The 20140-nt window shown below is 48.9% G+C and overlaps 1 protein-coding gene across 5 annotated transcripts in view; it reads left to right on the forward strand.

Moving 5' to 3' along the window:
* Positions 1 to 438: 438 nt before the first annotated feature.
* The window catches only part of cdc42bpb (CDC42 binding protein kinase beta (DMPK-like)), a 37070-nt gene continuing 17368 nt past the window's right edge, over positions 439 to 20140 (forward strand). For 3 of the 5 annotated variants that reach the window (XM_068598779.1, XM_068598781.1, XM_068598783.1), the window contains exons 1-21: positions 439 to 1020; positions 3488 to 3579; positions 3958 to 4041; positions 4727 to 4822; positions 6396 to 6544; positions 6717 to 6810; positions 6901 to 7101; positions 9586 to 9834; positions 10885 to 11158; positions 11331 to 11438; positions 13184 to 13317; positions 13727 to 13969; positions 14727 to 14837; positions 15661 to 15899; positions 16001 to 16106; positions 16247 to 16371; positions 16474 to 16579; positions 17086 to 17234; positions 17319 to 17416; positions 17573 to 17652; positions 18224 to 18268. In XM_068598779.1, coding sequence (XP_068454880.1) covers positions 861 to 1020; positions 3488 to 3579; positions 3958 to 4041; positions 4727 to 4822; positions 6396 to 6544; positions 6717 to 6810; positions 6901 to 7101; positions 9586 to 9834; positions 10885 to 11158; positions 11331 to 11438; positions 13184 to 13317; positions 13727 to 13969; positions 14727 to 14837; positions 15661 to 15899; positions 16001 to 16106; positions 16247 to 16371; positions 16474 to 16579; positions 17086 to 17234; positions 17319 to 17416; positions 17573 to 17652; positions 18224 to 18268 — 2943 coding nt within the window. In that variant the 5' untranslated portion in view covers positions 439 to 860. The remainder of the gene's footprint in view (positions 1021 to 3487; positions 3580 to 3957; positions 4042 to 4726; positions 4823 to 6395; positions 6545 to 6716; positions 6811 to 6900; positions 7102 to 9585; positions 9835 to 10884; positions 11159 to 11330; positions 11439 to 13183; positions 13318 to 13726; positions 13970 to 14726; positions 14838 to 15660; positions 15900 to 16000; positions 16107 to 16246; positions 16372 to 16473; positions 16580 to 17085; positions 17235 to 17318; positions 17417 to 17572; positions 17653 to 18223; positions 18269 to 20140) is intronic. The other 2 variants (XM_068598780.1, XM_068598782.1) reach the window with 2 other exon arrangements.

The following is a 20140-nucleotide window of genomic DNA, read 5'->3' on the forward strand; positions in this document are numbered from 1 at the left end:
TTACATTGGTTTTTTTATCGGCCCTATCAAATACAAAAGACAAAATACTCAAAGTAACACATATTTCAAATACAAGTAACAGACATACTTCCCATCTGTGTGTATATATATATATATATATATATATATATATATATATATATATATATATATATATATATATATATATATATATATATATGTATATATGTATATATATATATATATATATATATATATATATATATATATATATATATATATATATATATATATACTGATCCTCAGGTAATTTCTCGAAATGTGTCAACCAATTAAACGTTTTGAGTTATACTTTGAATATTTTTTTATTTTATTTAGAATTCATTATATTCATTATGTCGATCAACACAGTGTCTTTTATTGTGAAACTCTCCGCCACCAGAAGCGCCTCGCGCAGCTGTAGCTTGCGGAGGGATCTGCTGTGAGGTCAGCAGCCATATTCCCGTCTCTCGCTCCAGAACCCTCTATGATCCCGGACCCGGTCCCTCCCGGTTCCTTCCGGTCCCACACGGGCCCCATTGTGAAACCAGAGTCCGCCCCGGAGACACCGAGCTGAAGCACTGGCCCGCGAATATGGAGCGGACGTCCTGAGGCAGTCCGCGGACGTTCCCGGTTTCAGAGAGGAAAGTCCAGATTTACCGGATTAAACCCGGAGCGGCGGACCGGCAGACCGGAAGACCTGTTCAGACCGGCTCAGCCTCGACGGGCCCGGTACCGGAGCAGATCCACCGACTCAACGACTCTCACGGATCAAAATGTCGGGAATGTTCCCGCGGAGCTAACGGGCTAACGAGCTAGCAGGCAGAGACCGGAAGCGGAGCCTCGGGTCCGGGTCCAGGATGTCGGCCCAGGCGCGTCTGAAGCGGCTGGAGGAGCTGGTCCTGGAGCAGAGGGGGCTCAGCGTGGAGGCGCTGCTGGACCTGCTGCTCTGCTTCTACACGGAAGTCCAGCAGTCCCCCCTCAAGAGGGAGAAACACGTCACGGACTTCCTGGACTGGGGTGAGTCTCGGTCCTGGTCCTCGTCCTGGTCCCGGTCCCGGTCCCTCTGTGGAGCAGCGCAGGCAACGCACACAGGAGGAAGGGTCCTCCCAGTGAGGGGTCAGGTAGTCTATATGGGGGCCAGGTTTTCTATATGAGGGCCAGGGGTCTGTATGGGTCAGGTGGTCTGTATGCGGTCAGGTGGTCTGTATGCGGTCAGGTGGTCTGTATGGGGTCAGGTCGTCTATGTGGGGTCAGGTGGTCTATATGGGGGTAGGAGGTCTATATGAAGGCCAGGGGTCTATATGGGTCAGGTGGTCTGTATGGGGTCAGGTGGTCTATGTGGGGTCAGGTGGTCTGTATGGGCAGCAGGGGGTCTATGTGAAGGCCAGGGGTCTATATGGGTCAGGTTGTCTATGTGGGGTCAAGTGGTCTATATGGGTAGCAGGGGGTCTATATGAGGGCCGGGTCCCTATATGGGTCAGGAGGTCCGTACGGAGCCAGGTGGTCTGTATGGGGGTCAGGTGGTCTATATGGGGGTCAAGTGGTATGTATGGGGTCAGGTAGTCTACATGTAGAGCATCTGGATGCTACATCTGTGTGTGTGTGTGTGTGTGTGTGTGTGTGTGTGTGTGTGACCCAGATTAAAAAGTGTAGATAAATAATAGATAGATGAAGAGTGTTTTCATGGTCCTAGTGCCCCTAAATTCACCTCCACGACGAGAAGATGTTCAGATCACTCTGATAGTATTACTATAATGGATAGTATCACTATAGTATTACTACAGTATTACTCAGTGCGGTTACATGGATTCGAATTACTGGCTTAGTCGGACTAAAATCGAATTATCCTGTTCATGTAAACACCTTTATTCGAATAACTGCGGTCCGACTACGATCCGATTAACACCTCTGGATAACTCGATTCGACTCGATTGATAATTCGAATAACGCTGCATGTAAATGCTGAATCGGATCGGAACTGGACAATGCGTTTGTGCGCATGCTCAAGATCCCTCCTCCCTCCATCCCTCCCTCCCTCCTTTCCTCCTCCCTCCCTCCCTCCCTCCCTCCCTCCTTTCCTCCTCCCTCCCTCCCTCCCTCCCTCCCAGGTCGTGACCCGGAAGTCGAAAGAGACGATAAGTTGTCACGGCCGGCAGAAACAAACAAACGTAAAAGTCGGGTTACGAGCCGACAGGACCTTCGGTGGGTGTCTCTGTTAGCTCTCTGGTGTAGCCAGCTAGCACTGCTGCTAGTTCTCCGACAACCACAGAAGCTAGCGGGGTTCTCTCCATTATGAAGAGTGACGAGGTCAAGCGGAGATGGCTGTATCACCACTACATGTAATGAAAACAGCGCCACCTATCGTATCGGATATGACATGCATTCAGCCAATGATTCGATTTATTCACTGCCATGTACATTCGGATAATAGCAGTTGCCCCGAAAGAGAGCATAGTCCGACTAAAGCAAGATTTAAATTAATACCATCATGTAAACGCACTGACTATAGTGATAGTATAGTAATACTGTAGCAGAGGTGGGCCGTGGCTACAGCCCACAGAGCGACTCAACAACACACGTTCATACAGTCAACCACCCGCTGCACCACCCGCTGCACCACCCGGCTCCACCACCCGCTGCACCACCCGCTGCACCACCCGGCTCCACCACCTGCTGCACCACCCGCTGCACCACACGGCTCCACCACCCGCTGCACCACCCGCTGCACCACACGGCTCCACCACCTGCTGCACCACCCGCTCCACCACCCGCTCCACCACCCCCTGCACCAGCCGCTCCACCACACGGCTGCACCACGAGCATACGGGGCGAGGGGACGACCCGCGGAGCCGCTCCAAATGACGAGAACAAAGCAAAAGGAGACGCCGTGAGCGAGGTGCGAGCTGCCCTCACTTCCTGCCCACGGGGTTCAGACCCCCGGACTTTAAAGGCCGATATACAGTCTTGCAGCTACAACTGTGTCTGGACACACAGCTGCACCGACGGACTCCTTTTGGTTCATGGTTCCCTTCTTTCCAGACGCCAGACCAGCAGGTGGCGCAACGACCGTTTAGAGTCGACCTGCACACCGACATTCACGATATCTCCCTCCAGGAATTCACCTCCATCTGCGTGTCCTGATACTCCGTCAGACGGGTATATAAGATAATATATAAATGCTCATATTTGTGGACCTCTTCAGCCAAACGTCCTTCAACAGGATCCATTGTTCCTGTTTCTGCTGTGGCTTTAAAAACAGAGGTATCATGCTATGAAACCGGACATGAGAGACTCAGAAAGGACGTGGTTAGCGGACCAATCACAGCCTTGCTGCTGCCAACGGCTCGCGTAGCTTTGATGGACAGTCAGACATTTTGGGCCACTGAGTTATACTATAGTACAATAGTAATAGTAATAGCTATGATGTTACCATAGTTATACCAGTATAACACCAGCATAACCAGTATAATGTGTCTGTCCCCAGTGAGGCCCTTCACCACCACAGTGAAGGACATGCGGCTGCACAGAGACGACTTTGAGATGCTGAAGGTGATTGGACGAGGAGCTTTTGGAGAGGTAATACTTCCTGTTTGTTACGACTTCCTGTTTGTTACGACTTCCTGTTTGTTACGACTTTCTCGTCTCCTCTCCTGTGTGTGTGTGTGTGTGTGTGTGTGTGTGTGTGTGTGTGTGTGTGTGTGTGTGTGTGTGTGTGTGTGTGTGTGTGTGTGTGTGTGTAATCGTGTTCTCTGAGGTAAAGTTTAACTTCCAAGTTAAAACCTGTTTGAACTTTATGTCAAAGAGAAGAAAAACTGTCTGGAACGTTCCAACCACATCAAGACCTGAACCACATCAAGACCTGAACCACATTAAGACCTGAACCAGTCAGTAGTCTGTGGGGTCAGTAGTGTGTGGGGTCAGTAGTCTGTGGGGTCAGTAGTCTGTGTCTCTCAGGTTGCCGTGGTGAAGATGAAGCACACAGAGAGAGTTTACGCCATGAAGATTCTCAACAAGTGGGAGATGTTGAAGAGAGCTGAGGTGAGTCACGTTCTACCGTAGACGTTCTACCGTAGACGTTCTACCGTAGACGTTCTACTGTAGACGTCCTACTGTCGTGTAGACGTTCTCCTATCGTTACACTGTAGATGTAGATTATATGGCACACGTTTTACTGAACATGTTTTACTGTAGACGTTCTACCGTAGACCTTGTACGGCACACTAGAGATGTTCTACAGCACGCCACGCGTTCTAGGGCACACGTTCTACAGGAGACGTTCTAGGGCACACGTTCTACAGCACACATTCTACAGAACGGTTAGCGTTCTCGGGCACAAGTTCTACAGCAGACGTTCTAGGACACGCAGTCTAGGTTATGCAGTCTATGGCACCTGTTCTACGGAAGGTGTTCTAGGACACGCGTTCTACAGCACACATTCTACGGAATGGCTAGCGTTCTAGGGCACACAATCTACAGCACACGTTCTACGGCACACGTTCTACGGCACGCGTTCTACGGCCACGTTCTGCAGCTGATGTTCTACATGCAACAGATATTCCCCTTAGAAGCTCCTGGTGGTGTTTCATGAAGCCATATTGTGATTCTGTTTTTCTGGATGTTACATGTTCCATGTAAACATGTGATATGTTGTTAGCATGTTACATGGAACATGTTCCATATAGACATACGACATGCTAACATGTAACACATGTTCTGTGTTCAGACGGCGTGTTTCAGAGAAGAACGTGACGTTCTGGTGAAAGGAGACAGCCAGTGGATCACAACGCTGCACTACGCCTTCCAGGACGACAACTATCTGGTCAGTACTGCTGCTGCTACTGGTAGGGTTATTACTGGTACTGCTGCTGCTACTGGTAGGGTTATTACTGGTACTGCTGCTGCTACTGGTAGGGTTATTACTGGTACTGCTGCTGCTACTGGTAGGGTTATTACTGGTACTGCTGCTGCTACTGGTAGGGTTATTACTGGTACTGCTGCTGCTACTGGTAGGGTTATTACTGGTACTGCTGCTGCTACTGGTAGGGTTATTACTGGTGCTGCTGCTGCTACTGGTAGGGTTATTACTGGTGCTGCTGCTGCTACTGGTAGGGTTATTACTGGTACTGCTGCTGCTACTGGTAGGGTTATTACTGGTACTGCTGCTGCTACTGGTAGGGTTATTACTGGTACTGCTGCTGCTACTGGTAGGGTTATTACTGGTACTGCTGCTGCTACTGGTAGGGTTATTACTGGTACTGCTGCTGCTACTGGTAGGGTTATTACTGGTACTGCTGCTGCTACTGGTAGGGTTATTACTGGTACTGCTGCTGCTACTGGTAGGGTTATTACTGGTGCTGCTGCTGCTACTGGTAGGGTTATTACTGGTACTGCTGCTGCTACTGGTAGGGTTATTACTGGTACTGCTGCTGCTACTGGTAGGGTTATTACTGGTACTACTGCTGCTACTGGTAGGGTTATTACTGGTACAACAGGTACTACTGCTGCTACTGGTAGGGTTATTACTAGTACAACAGGTACTACTGCTGCTAAAGGTAGGGTTATTACTGGTACTACAGGTATTACTGCTACTCCTGGTAGGGTTATTTCTGGTATTACAGGTACTACTGCTACTCCTGGTAGGGTTATTTCTGGTACTGCTGCTGCTACTGGTAGGGTTATTACTGGTACTGCTGCTGCTACTGGTAGGGTTATTACTGGTACTGCTGCGGCTACTGGTAGGGTTATTACTGGTACTGCTGCGGCTACTGGTAGGGTTATTACTGGTACAACAGGTACTACTGCTGCTAATGGTAGGGTTATTACTGGTACTACTGCTGCTACTGGTAGGGTTATTACTGGTACAACAGGTACTACTGCTGCTACTGGTAGGGTTATTACTGGTACAACAGGTACTACTGCTGCTAAAGGTAGGGTTACTGGTAGGGTTATTTCTGGTACTACAGGTATTACTGCTACTCCTGGTAGGGTTATTTCTGGTATTACAGGTACTACTGCTACTCCTGGTAGGGTTATTTCTGGTACTACAGGTATTACTGCTACTCCTGGTAGGGTTATTTCTGGTACTACAGGTATTACTGCTACTCCTGGTAGGGTTATTTCTGGTACTACAGGTATTACTGCTACTCCTGGTAGGGTTATTACTGGTACTACAGGTATTACTGCTACTCCTGGTAGGGTTATTACTGGTACTACAGGTATTACTGCTGCTGGTATGATTACTAGTGCTACTGCTGGTACTACTGATACTGGTAGTACTACTCGTGCTCCCACAGGTGCTACTGGTGCTACTGATATTGAGTGAGTTATTGACTGGTGAAGGACTAGAGTCCTGGTGGTGGTGTTACTGGTTCTGGTCTTGTCTCCTGGTCCAGTACCTGGTGATGGACTACTACGTTGGCGGGGACCTGCTGACTCTGCTCAGTAAGTTTGAGGACCGTCTTCCAGAGGACATGTCCAAGTTCTACGTGGCTGAGATGGTGCTCGCCGTCCACTCCATCCACCAGCAGCACTACATCCACAGGTACTGGTTCTACTGGAGGCACTGGGGGGTATAGAGGCTGGTTACGATGGTACCGCTGCAACTAGAGAGCTCAGTCACATGACACCTAGAGGCATCAGTCTCTCTGAGACAGGTGAGACCTAATGGTTATCTAGTGTGTGATGGTTTTTGAATGCGTGTCATGGTTTCACAGAGATATTAAACCCGACAACGTCCTGCTGGACGTGAACGGTCACATCCGCCTCGCTGACTTCGGCTCTTGTCTACGCATGATGGAGGACGGGACGGTAACGCACCAACACTCTGGTTCTCATGCCGCCTCTAGTCCCGCGCAACAGAGTTAAGGACTCGTCCTCGTGTCCCTGGTCTCGGTGCAGGTGCAGTCCTCCGTGGCCGTGGGTACTCCGGACTACATCTCCCCAGAGATCCTGCAGGCGATGGAGGACGGGATGGGCCGCTACGGACCGGAGTGTGACTGGTGGTCTCTGGGAGTCTGCATGTACGAGATGCTCTACGGAGAAACGCCGTTCTACGCCGAGTCGCTGGTGGAGACCTACGGCAAGATCATGAACCACGAGGTCAGAGATGTTCACACGTTTTAGTCTGAAAGAACCAAACCAAGAGGAGGTTCTTCATTGTGAGGAACAGATTTATCCTCCAGCTCCTCTGCTGTTTCCAGGTTCTGTCTCTTGACTCTCGTCCTACTTCCTCTTTTCTAAATCTGGACCGTCTCAGTGGACGGAGGGTCTCATTATCCATCTGTCCTCACCATGTGTCTCCTCTTGTCTCCTCACGTCTCCTCACCATGTGTCTCCTCACGTCTCCTCACGTCTCCTCACCATGTGTCTCCTCACGTCTCCTTACGTCTTCTGACCATGTGTCTCCTCTTGTCTCCTCACCATGTGTCTCCTCACCATGTGTCTCCTCTTGTCTCCTTACGTCTCCTCACCATGTGTCTCCTCTTGTCTCCTCACCATGTGTCTCCTCTTGTCTCCTCACCATGTGTCTCCTCTTGTCTCCTTACGTCTCCTCACCATGTGTCTCCTCTTGTCTCCTCACCATGTGTCTCCTCTTGTCTCCTCACCATGTGTCTCCTCTTGTCTCCTTACGTCTCCTCACCATGTGTCTCCTCTTGTCTCCTCACCATGTGTCTCCTCTTGTCTCCTCACCATGTGTCTCCTCTTGTCTCCTCACCATGTGTCTCCTCTTGTCTCCTCACCATGTGTCTCCTCTTGTCTCCTTACGTCTCCTCACCATGTGTCTCCTCTTGTCTCCTCACCATGTGTCTCCTCTTGTCTCCTCACCATGTGTCTCTTCACGTCTCCTCACCATGTGTCTCCTCTTGTCTCCTCACGTCTCCTCACCATGTGTCTCCTCACGTCTCCTCACCATGTGTCTCCTCTTGTCTCCTTACGTCTCCTCACCATGTGTCTCCTCTTGTCTCCTCACGTCTCCTCACCATGTGTCTCCTCTTGTCTCCTTACGTCTTCTGACCATGTGTCTCCTCTTGTGTCCTCACCATGTGTCTCCTCACAATGTGTCTCCTCTTGTCTCCTTACGTCTCCTCACCATGTGTCTCTTCTTGTCTCCTTACGTCTCCTCACCATGTGTCTCTTCTTGTCTCCTTACGTCTCCTCACCATATGTCTCCTCTTGTCTCCTTACGTCACCTCACCATGTGTCTCCTTACGTCTCCTCACCATGTGTCTCCTCACGTCTCCTCACCATGTGTCTCCTCTTGTCTCCTTACGTCTCCTCACCATGTGTCTCCTCTTGTCTCCTCACCATGTGTCTCCTCACGTCTCCTCACCATGTGTCTCCTCTTGTCTCCTTACGTCTCCTCACCATGTGTCTCCTCACCATGTGTCTCCTCTTGTCTCCTTACGTCTCCTCACCATGTGTCTCCTCTTGTCTCCTCACCATGTGTCTCCTCTTGTCTCCTCACCATGTGTCTCCTTACGTCTCCTCACCATGTGTCTCCTCTTGTCTCCTTACGTCTCCTCACCATGTGTCTCCTCTTGTCTCCTTACGTCTCCTCACCATGTGTCTCCTCCTGTCTCCTTACGTCTCCTCACCATGTGTCTCCTCACGTCTCCTCACTATGTGTCTCCTCTTGTCTCCTTACGTCTCCTCACCATGTGTCTCGTCTTGTCTCCTCACCATGTGTCTCCTCTTGTCTCCTCACCATGTGTCTCCTCTTGTCTCCTCACCATGTGTCTCCTCTTGTCTCCTCACCATGTGTCTCCTCTTGTCTCCTTACGTCTCCTCACCATGTGTCTCCTTACGTCTCCTCACCATGTGTCTCCTCTTGTCTCCTCACCATATGTCTCCTCTTGTCTCCTCACCATGTGTCTCCTCTTGTCTCCTCACCATGTGTCTCCTCTTGTCTCCTTACGTCTCCTCACCATGTGTCTCCTCTTGTCTCCTCACCATGTGTCTCCTCTTGTCTCCTCACCATGTGTCTCCTCTTGTCTCCTTACGTCTCCTCACCATGTGTCTCCTCTTGTCTCCTCACCATGTGTCTCCTCTTGTCTCCTCACCATGTGTCTCCTCTTGTCTCCTCTTGTCTCCTCACCATGTGTCTCCTCTTGTCTCCTCACCATGTGTCTCCTCTTGTCTCCTTACGTCTCCTCACCATGTGTCTCCTCTTGTCTCCTCACCATGTGTCTCCTCTTGTCTCCTCACCATGTGTCTCCTCTTGTCTCCTTACGTCTCCTCACCATGTGTCTCCTCTTGTCTCCTCACCATGTGTCTCCTCTTGTCTCCTCACCATGTGTCTCCTCTTGTCTCCTCTTGTCTCCTCACCATGTGTCTCCTCTTGTCTCCTCACCATGTGTCTCCTCTTGTCTCCTTACGTCTCCTCACCATGTGTCTCCTCTTGTCTCCTCACCATGTGTCTCCTCTTGTCTCCTCACCATGTGTCTCCTCTTGTCTCCTTACGTCTCCTCACCATGTGTCTCCTCTTGTCTCCTCACCATGTGTCTCCTCTTGTCTCCTCACCATGTGTCTCCTCTTGTCTCCTCACGTCTCCTCACTGTGTGTCTCCTCCCTGATTGTCTCCAGGAGCGTTTCCAGTTCCCGTCCCATGTGGCCGACGTGTCCGAGGACGCCAAGGACCTGATCCAGCGCCTGCTGTGCTCCCGGGAGCGCCGCCTCGGCGTAAACGGGATCTCTGACTTCAAAGACCACCCGTTCTTCAGCGGGATCGACTGGGTCAACATCCGGTCTGCCGAGGCGCCGTACATCCCCGACGTGTCCTCGCCCACCGACACGTCCAACTTCGACGTGGACGACGATGTCCTCAAGAACCCAGTGAGCAAGCATTCTGTACCGAGTTTACCTAGTCCCTCAGGTCCGTCTCTGGTCCCTCAGGTCCGTCTCTGGTCCCGCAGGTCCGTCTCTGGTCCCTCAGGTCCGTCTCTGATCCCTCAGGTCCGTCTCTGGTCCCTCAGGTCCGTCTCTGGTCTCTCAGGTCCGCCTCAGGTCCGTCTCTGGTCCCTCAGATCCGTCTCTGGTCTCTCAGGTCCGTCTCTGGTCTCTCAGGTCCGTCTCTGGTCCCTCAGGTCCGTCTCTGGTCCCTCAGGTCCGTCTCTGGTCCCTCATGTCCGTCTCTGGACTCTCACGTCCGTCTCTGGTCTCTCAGGTCCGTCTCTGGTCCCTCATGTCCGTCTCTGGACTCTCACGTCCGTCTCTGGTCTCTCAGGTCCGTCTCTGGACTCTCATGTCCGTCTCTGGACTCTCATGTCCGTCTCTGGTCTCTCAGGTCCGTCTCTGGACTCTCAGGTCCGTCTCTGGTCCCTCAGGTCCGTCTCTGGTCTCTCAGGTCCGTCTCTGGACTCTCAGGTCCGTCTCTGGTCCCTCAGGTCCGTCTCTGGTCCCTCAGGTCCGTCTCTGGTCCCTCAGGTCCGTCTCTGGTCTCTCAGGTCCGTCTCTGGTCCCTCAGGTCCGTCTCTGGTCTCTCAGGTCCGTCTCTGGACTCTCAGGTCCGTCTCTGGTCCCTCAGGTCCGTCTCTGGACTCTCAGGTCCGTCTCTGGTCCCTCAGGTCCCTCTCTGGTCCCTCAGGTCCGTCTCTGGACTCTCAGGTCCGTCTCTGGTCCCTCAGGTCCGTCTCTGGACTCTCAGGTCCGTCTCTGGTCCCTCAGGTCCGTCTCTGGTCTCTCAGGTCCGTCTCTGGACTCTCAGGTCCGTCTCTGGTCCCTCAGGTCCGTCTCTGGACTCTCAGGTCCGTCTCTGGTCCCTCAGGTCCGTCTCTGGTCCCTCAGGTCCGTCTCTGGACTCTCAGGTCCGTCTCTGGTCTCTCAGGTCCGTCTCTGGTCTCTCAGTGCCTGTGGACATTGATGATAGAAGTGTTTCTCCTGCAGGACGTCAGCCCTCCGATGTCTCACGCTGGGTTCACTGGTCAGCACCTCCCCTTCGTGGGCTTCACCTACACCACCGACAGCTGTTTCGCTGACCGCAGCTCCGTCAGCCAACCGGGGCTCAGCCTCCGCCAGGAGGAGGCAGGGGAGCAGGAGGTGGACGCCTTCGAGAGGAGGATCCGCCAGGAAGGGACGGGGGGGCAGGAGGTAGAGGCCTTCGAGAGGAGGATCCGCCGACTGGAGCAGGAGAAACAGGAGCTGAACCGCAAACTGCAGGGTGAGATGTGTGTAAAGGGTTGTAAGGCTCCTGACCTCTGCTCACTAGAGGTAAAGCTCCTGACCTCTGCTCACTAGAGGTAAAGCTCCTGACCTCTGCTCACTAGAGGTAAAGCTCCTGACCTCTGCTCACTAGAGGTAGGGCTCTTGACCTCTGACCTCTGTATCTGCAGAGTCCACTCAGGCCCTGCAGGCTCCGGCTCCAGAAGGAACTCTGACCCGAGACAAAGAGATCAAGAAGCTGAACGAGGAGATCGAACGTCTGAAGAAGAAGCTGACAGGTCAGAGCAGTGGTGGTAGCAGTTTCAGCAGCAGTACAAGTAACAGTCCTTGTAGCAGTACTAGCAACAGTCCTTGTAGCAGTACTAGAAACAGTACTTGTAGCAGTACTAGTAGCAGTACTAGATACAGTACTTGTATCAGTACTAGAAACAGTACTTGTAGCGGTACTAGAAACAGTACTTGTAGCAGTACTAGAAACAGTACTTGTAGCAGTACCAGAAACAGTCCTTGTGAGCAGTACTAGAAACAGTCCTTGTAGCAGTACTAGAAACAGTCCTTGTAGCAGTACTAGAAACAGTCCTTGTAGCAGTACTAGAAACGGTCCTTGTAGCAGTACTTGTAGCAGCTCTAGAAACAGTACTTGTAGCAGTACTAGAAACAGTACTTATAGAAGTACTAGATACAGTACTAGAAACAGTATTTGTAGCAGTACTTGTAGAAGCACTAGAAACAGTACTTGTAGCAGCACTAGAAACAGTACTTGTAGCAGCACTAGAAACAGTACTTGTAGCAGTACTAGAAACAGTACTAGTAGCAGTACTTGTAGAAGCACTAGAAACAGTACTTGTAGCAGCACTAGAAACAGTACTTGTAGCAGCACTAGAAACAGTACTTGTAGCAGTACTAGAAACAGTACTTGTAGCAGTACTAGTAACAGTACTTGTAGCAGTACTAGAAACAGTACTTGTAGCAGCACTAGTAACAGTACATTTAGCAGTACTAGTAACAGTACTAGAACAGTACTAGTAACAGTACTTGTAGCAGTACTTGTAGCACCACTAGAAACAGTACTTGTAGCAGTACTAGAAACAGTACTTGTAGCAGCACTAGTAACAGTACTTGTAGCAGTACTAGTAACAGTACTTGTAGCAGTACTTGTAGCAGCACTAGAAACAGTACTTGTAGCAGTACTAGAAACAGTACTTGTAGCAGTACTTGTAGCAGCACTAGTAACAGTACTTGTAGCAGTACTTGTAGCAGCACTAGTAACAGTACTTGTAGCAGTACTAGAAACAGTACTTGTAGCAGCACTAGAAACAGTACTTGTAGCAGTACTAGAAACAGTACTTGTAGCAGTACTTGTAGCAGCACTAGTAACAGTACTTGTAGCAGTACTAGTAACAGCACTAGTAACAGTACTTGTAGCAGCACTAGTAACAGTACTTGTAGCAGCACTAGTAACAGTACTTGTAGCAGTACTAGAAACAGTACTTGTAGCAGCACTAGAAACAGTACTTGTAGCAGTACTAGAAACAGTACTTGTAGCAGTACTTGTAGCAGCACTAGTAACAGTACTTGTAGCAGTACTAGTAACAGTACTTGTAGCAGTACTTGTAGCAGCACTAGAAACAGTACTTGTAGCAGTACTAGTAACAGTACTTGTAGCAGTACTTGTAGCAGCACTAGTAACAGTACTTGTAGCAGCACTAGTAACAGTACTTGTAGCAGTACTAGAAACAGTACTTGTAGCAGCACTAGAAACAGTACTTGTAGCAGTACTAGAAACAGTACTTGTAGCAGTACTTGTAGCAGCACTAGTAACAGTACTTGTAGCAGTACTAGTAACAGTACTTGTAGCAGTACTTGTAGCAGCACTAGAAACAGTACTTGTAGCAGTACTTGTAGCAGCACTAGAAACAGTACTTGTAGCAGTACTAGCAGCAATGACTGCAGATTTAGCTTTGGTCATCTTCAGCAGTCAATATCCATCAGGCGAGTAAGCCCCGCCCCTCTTCTGTGGTAGACTCTGATAGGCTGGAGCACCAACTGGAGGAGGCGGTTACCCTCAGACAGGACTATGAGAGCTCCGCCTCCAAACTGAAGAGCCTGGAGAGGCAGGTGAAGACCCTGAGACAGGAGAAGGACGAAGTCCACAAGGTATTTCACATCACTGGTTCTGGTCTCTGGTCTACCAGACTACATATAATAACCTCAGCTAGGACCAGGTCTACTCGGACCTGGTCTAATAGAACCAGGTCTAATAGAACCAGGTCTAATAGGACCAGGTCTAATAGGACCAGGTCTAATAGGACCAGGTTTAATAGGACCAGGTTTAATAGGACCAGGTCTAACAGGGCCAGGTCTAACAGGGCCAGGTCTAAGAGGACCAGGTTTAATAGGACTAGGTCTAATAGGACTAGGTCTAATAGGACTATGTCTAATAGGACTAGGCCCAATAGGACCAGGTCTAATAGGACCAGGTTTAGGTTTCTAGGATTAAGTTCAACAGACTATATTGTATATAGTCCAGCAACAGGGTCCTGACTCTCCTGGTCTATGTGAGCAGCAGCTAGTGGACTCGCTGGAGCGTCTGAGGAGTCAGACCAAGGAGCTGAAGGAGGCTCACTCTCAGAGGAAGCTGGCCCTGCAGGAGTTCTCAGATCTGTCGGAGAGGACGGCCGACCTGCGCTCCTCCAAACAGCGTCTGTCCCGCCAGCTCCGGGACAAAGAGGAGGAGATGGAGGCCGTCCTGCAGAAGATGGACGCCATGAGACAGGAGATCCGCAAGACCGAGAAGAACCGCAAGGAGGTAAGAGAAAGATGGCTTCATAAACATCATAATGCGCTGGAAAACCAACATGGAGGTTAACCGGCATGGAGGTTAATCATATTAATACAAGGTAAGGTCCAACGGAAGCATCAGCTGTAGTTCCTCCAGTTCACCAGCAGAGGACCCAGCACACACTGATCTGAGACATTCTGACTAAACAGCCCAAATCGCTTTCCTGAAGAAGGACTGAAGGAGCAACATGATGTACGAGCGTTTACTCTCCAGCACTCTGGTTGTAGTTATAATAAAAGTTATTGAGGGAAACATGTTTTAACCAGAATGAGACTCAGAAGCAAAATATAGAACTTGAGTTTAATCTCTCCGTGGCAGCGTGGGTTCTCTCCAGGTTCTCCGGCTTCCTCCCACAGTCCAAAGACATGCTGCATAGGTTAATTGGACTCTAAATTGCCCGTAGGTGTGAATGTGAGCGTGAATGGTTGTCTGTCTCTATGTCTGTCCTGTGATGGACTGGAGACTTGTCCAGGGTGAACTCTGCCTTCGCCCTTTGACAGCTGGGATCGGCTCCAGCGCCCCGCGACCCTAATGAGGATAAGCGGTTAAGATAATGGATGGATGGATGGAGTTTAATCTGTGATCACTATCACGCAGAACAACAGGACGAGACTTGGGCTGAACCCTGATGTAAGCTCATGACTCCTAGGGGGCGCCGTAGTCCTTGATCTCTCGACACCAGTCACTTGTCCTTCAGAATAAAAGCGTTCTGTGTGTTTGTCAGCTGGAGGCCCAATTGGACGATGCAAAGGCCGAGGCGCAGAAAGAGAGGAAGCTGAGGGAGCACAGCGAGGTGTACTGCAAACAGCTGGAGGCAGAGCTGCAGCATGTCCAGGTCAGAGGACACACACACACACACACACACACACACACACACACACACACACACACACTACTTCTTAACTTGTGAAACATGTTTTTATTTGATCAACTTTCTTGACTGAATATAGTTTCATGATGTTATACAAGTAACACAATGACCCTCATCTGCTTCCTGACGGCGTTCTCTGGGATGAATACATTAGAAGATTGATTAAGATATTCTTATCGGCTGTAACTGGAGACAACATTATGAGATGAATTATTAAAATATAACTGGATCAGTGATAGGTGGGCTTCAATCAGAGGATCGGCTCCACTAGCTCATCGCGCTCCATGTGTATACAACGCATTACATGTACCATGTGTATATTACTCGTATGTACCATGTGTATCCTACTCATTATATGTACCATGTGTATACTACTCAGTATATGTACCTTGTGTGAACTACTCAGTATATGTATCATATGTATACTACTCATTATATGAATAGTTTCTGTCATGTTCATTTAATGAGCTGTAACTCTGTTACGTTCATTCTGGTCACATGACATCTATTGATCCTCCTTTGTTGCTCTATGAAGGTTCTTCCTTTTTCCTGTTAAATGGATCTTACTGTCTTTATTTGGGGAGTTGATCCTGATCCGATGTGAGGTCCTGGGACAGGATGTCATAAGTACAGACTGTAAAGCCCTGAAGGAAGTTTGTCATATGTGATTCTGGGCTCTTTTGCAAAGTAATTCACCGGTGACTAAAACTATCTAAAAATAATTGTGGTTAAGTGGTTATTACTAAACGAACAGAAGTGGGTGATTGTGGTTCTGGTCTGGTCTCAGCAGGGTCGGGGAGCGGCAGCTGGAGGGGCAGAGTTCCAGCAGGAGCTGTCCCGTCTGAAGGCCGATCTGGATACTAAGAGCCTGTTCTACGAGGAGGAGCTGCTCAGGAGAGACTCCTCCCACTCCTCGGAGATAAAACACCTCCGTAAAGACCTGCATGAGTCTGAGGGGGCCCAGCTCACCAGCAACAAGGAGCTGCTGCAGCTACGAGACAAGCTGGACAAGGCCAAGAGGGACAGGTGAGTCCTGACCCAGGTCAGCAAGAGGGGCAGGCGAGTCCTGACCCAGGTCAGCAAGGGGGGCAGGTGAGTCCTGACCCAGGTTTTGTTTTGTCCTGCAGACAAGCAGAGATGGATGAAGCTGTTTCAGCTCTGAAGGAGAAATCTGAACGAGAGAGAAACCTTCTGACAGAAGAAAACCGCAAACTAACGGCTGAAACTGACAAGGTGAAGTACTGTAGTCAAGTCCTGAAGTAACTTTGTATTCAAGTACAGTTCCTGAAGTCCATAAGTACAGTAGTCCATCAATCAAGTATGTTAAATGCTGTGACTGCACATTACAGCTTGTAACAGTTCTTGTCTCTTAGCTGTGTAACTTTGTGGATCAGCTGACGGCTCAGAATCGTCAGCTGGAGAACGACCTGCAGGATCTGTCGTCTAAGAGGGAGAGTGTGGCTCACTGGGAGGCTCAGATCGCAGAGATCATCCAGTGGTGAGTCCGACCAGGAGGGGCTCTGTTATTAATGTGTGTCCGGTGGACCAGGAGGAGGTGCTCTGTGTTATTAGCATGTTAACGTGTTTCTGTTTTGTACAGGGTAAGTGATGAGAAGGATGCTCGAGGCTATCTTCAGGCTTTGGCCACCAAGATGACGGAGGAGCTGGAAACCCTGCGCAGCTCCAGTCTAGGAACAAGACCTCTGGTAACACACACATACACACAGAACTCGTATGGACCCAGTAGCAACACTACAGATCCCACACAGATTAGTACCTCTGTCAGGTAGTGGTACCTCTGTCAGGTAGTGGTGCCTCTGGCAAAGAGTGGTGCCTCTGTCAAGGAGTGGTACCTCAGTCAGGAAGGTATTGGCTCCTTAACCTTCAGGCTTATATGCATACATCTAAATCAATTTTAATTCCAGGTTCGTGGGTGACTACTTTGCATGGCTCTGTAGAGACTGACTGCCTCTGTCTGTAGAGACTGACTGCCTCTGTCTGTAGAGACTGACTGCCTCTGTCTGTAGAGACTGACTGCCTCTGTCTGTAGAGACTGACTGCCTCTGTCTGTAGAGACTGACTGCCTCTGTCTGTAGAGACTGACTGCCTCTGTCTGTAGAGACTGACTGCCTCTGTCTGTAGAGACTGACTGCCTCTGTCTGTAGAGACTGACTGCCTCTGTCTGTAGAGACTGACTGCCTCACCCTTGCAGGATCCCCTGTGGAAGGTGCGTCGCAGTCAGAAGTTGGACATGTCGGCTCGCCTGGAGCTCCAGTCGGCTCTGGATGCAGAGATTAGAGCCAAACAGCTGGTTCAGGAGGAACTGCGCAAAGTTAAAGTTGCCAACATCAACCTGGAGAGGTCAGAGATCACACAGAGAGTTAACACTTTCTCCTTCCTCATCTGCCTGTCTCCTCACCTGTCTGTCTACCTGTCTGTCTGCAGTAAGCTAAAGGAGTCTGACGAGAGGAGTTGGGAGATGAGGGAGCAGGTGGAAAGTCTAAAGAAAGAGATGGAGGACAGCCGCTCCCGCTCTGACAAAGGTCAGATAAGTTGGAGTCCCTCAGGGTCCAGTTCATGGGCCTCTGGAGTCCCACCTGGTGGGCCCTCAGGGTCCAGTTCACGGGCTGAAGGTGAAGTGAATTAGGTTCCACCAAGTGACTCATTCATGTGTTCACTTCTAACCGCTCTTTCTGCAGGTCTAAAGCTTCCAGACTTCCAAGACTCCATATTTGAATATTTCAACACGTCTCCTTTGGCTCCTGATCTCACCTTCAGAGTGAGTCACCTATCTGTCACCTATCTGTCTGACCTGGCTGTCTGTCGGACCTGTCTGTCTCACCTGTCTGGCCCGACAGTTGTTTCCAGCCTCTTTTCCTTGTGACCTTTTTAATAGAGTGGCTCTCAACCTGAGGCCCAGAGCCCCCAAAGGGGTCACATGAAGATGAACTGCTGGGATACAGGGTTAGGGTTATAATAATATAAAGTCTGTGAAGCGTTGACGTTACAACCTTCTATGTACGCCTTCTCTTCACTATTCAAATGTTAAACGCGTTACCACAGTGTTGAGCTGTGTGTGAGTCTAATCTCTGAGAACATTCAAGTTTTTTTCTCAAAGTTCTGGCATTAGTTTTCTCGCCGCATATTCCTCCTCCGGCTCCAATGTATCCCGAAACAAAACAATAGCAACAATATTACAACGCTTATAACAGGAGAATATGAAGTATCTGGTGTTAAACCATCACAGTTAAGAACCCAGAACTCACCAAGCAGCAGGTCACATGATGTCACGTGATGATGTCACTCGGGTGTAGTCTCTGAAGCTGTTTGTTTCTCTCTGCAACACGGAGGCGTCCGTTTGCTCCTCCTCTTCGCTGTTCGCCCTCTGGGAAGACGTAAGTTCATCTGCCGTGTTACCCACAATACCCTGCATATCGATAACCTTACCCACAATACCCTGCATACAGATACTCTTACCCACAATACCCTGCATACCAATACCTTTACCCACAATACCCTGCATACCAATACCTTTACCCACAATACCCTGCATACCAATACCTTTACCCACAATACCCTGCATACCAATACCTTTACCCACAATACCCTGCATACCAATACCTTTACCCACAATACCCTGCATACCAATACCTTTACCCACAATACCCTGCATACCAATACCTTTACCCACAATACCCTGCATACCAATACCTTTACCCACAATACCCTGCATACAGATACCTTTACCCACAATACCCTGCATACCAATACCTTTACCCACAATACCCTGCATACCAATACCTTTACCCACAATACCCTGCATACAGATACCTTTACCCACAATACCCTGCATACCAATACCTTTACCCACAATACCCTGCATACCAATACCTTTACCCACAATACCCTGCATACCAATACCTTTACCCACAATACCCTGCATACCAATAACCTTACCCACAATACCCTGCATACCAATAACCTTACCCACAATACCCTGCATACCAATAACCTTACCCACGATACCCTGCTTACCAATACCTTTACCCACAATACCCTGCATACAGATACCTTTACCCACAATACCCTGCATACCAATACCTTTACCCACAATACCCTGCATACCAATACCCTTACCCACAATACCCTGCATACCAATACCTTTACCCACAATACCCTGCATACCAATACCCTTACCCACAATACCCTGCATACCAATACCCTTACCCACAATACCCTGCATACCAATACCCTTACCCACAATACCCTGCAAGTAGATACCCAACAAAATGTAAAAACTAGCTGCTGGCTGCTAGCTTTAACCATTAATTGTAGCAAGCTAATAGTATGTTGTTTATTGTAGCTAACCTCCAGTTTAAGGTGATGTAATCTTTAACCCGATGACCTCACACCTGTTTAGCCGCCTTTCACTAGATTGGCTCTCAGAAGCATCAGTGTGTTGATCACATGCTGCAAGCAGCCAATGAGCCGATAGGAACGCCATCACAGGCTGTTAGCTTGCGAAAGATTGTAGCTGCCTTTGAACGGTACTGCTATCTGGTGAAATATTGTTGGCCACTTGTAGAGCTTTTGACCATATCCCATGGTTGTCTTCAATGAAACTACCAGGTCACATCTAATTATTTTAATGAGGCACAGATACTGCCCCCTTGTTCATAAATCAGTGAAATATGAAACCCATATTCATATCATTATTGCTGAGGTTCATCCATAATAATCATCAATGATGAAAAAACAATCAGTAAACAAGCAGTAAACAAGAGAACAGCTGAGTATAAACTAGTAGACAGCTGATTGGGACAATTTGAGGAAAACCAAACCACTGTTTCAAAGCAATTATAGAAAAGCTGCTTTCAATGTTTACGTTGTATTCACGTCCTCCTACAATCACACTGAATCATTAACACAGAAGAACACTGTAAAGTGAAGATGACGTTATTGGCAAAAAGGTTCGTTGATGGATTGTATGTTTTCAATCGGCGTGAGACCAGAGAATGATCAAATGGATCCTCGGTTTCAGACCTTTTTAAAGCTATATGGCTGGTCAGCAAACGTCTTCTTTTTTTCTTTTGGACTATTAAAGACTAATGCATATTACTAAATGTAACCGATAAATATTGGAAAAAACTTTAAAGCTTTAAATTTGACAACTTAATTTAGTTTGACTGAAGAATACATTTTTAATTGGGTTACTTTCATTTGATGTTGCCAACATTACTAAATACCTTCACAATGACAGTTTCCAT

The sequence above is a fragment of the Clinocottus analis genome, unplaced genomic scaffold (assembly GCF_023055335.1).
Source record: "Clinocottus analis isolate CAN_PGR_092001 unplaced genomic scaffold, fCliAna1.0.p SCAF_40, whole genome shotgun sequence".
NCBI classification, from domain to species: domain Eukaryota; kingdom Metazoa; phylum Chordata; class Actinopteri; order Perciformes; family Cottidae; genus Clinocottus; species Clinocottus analis.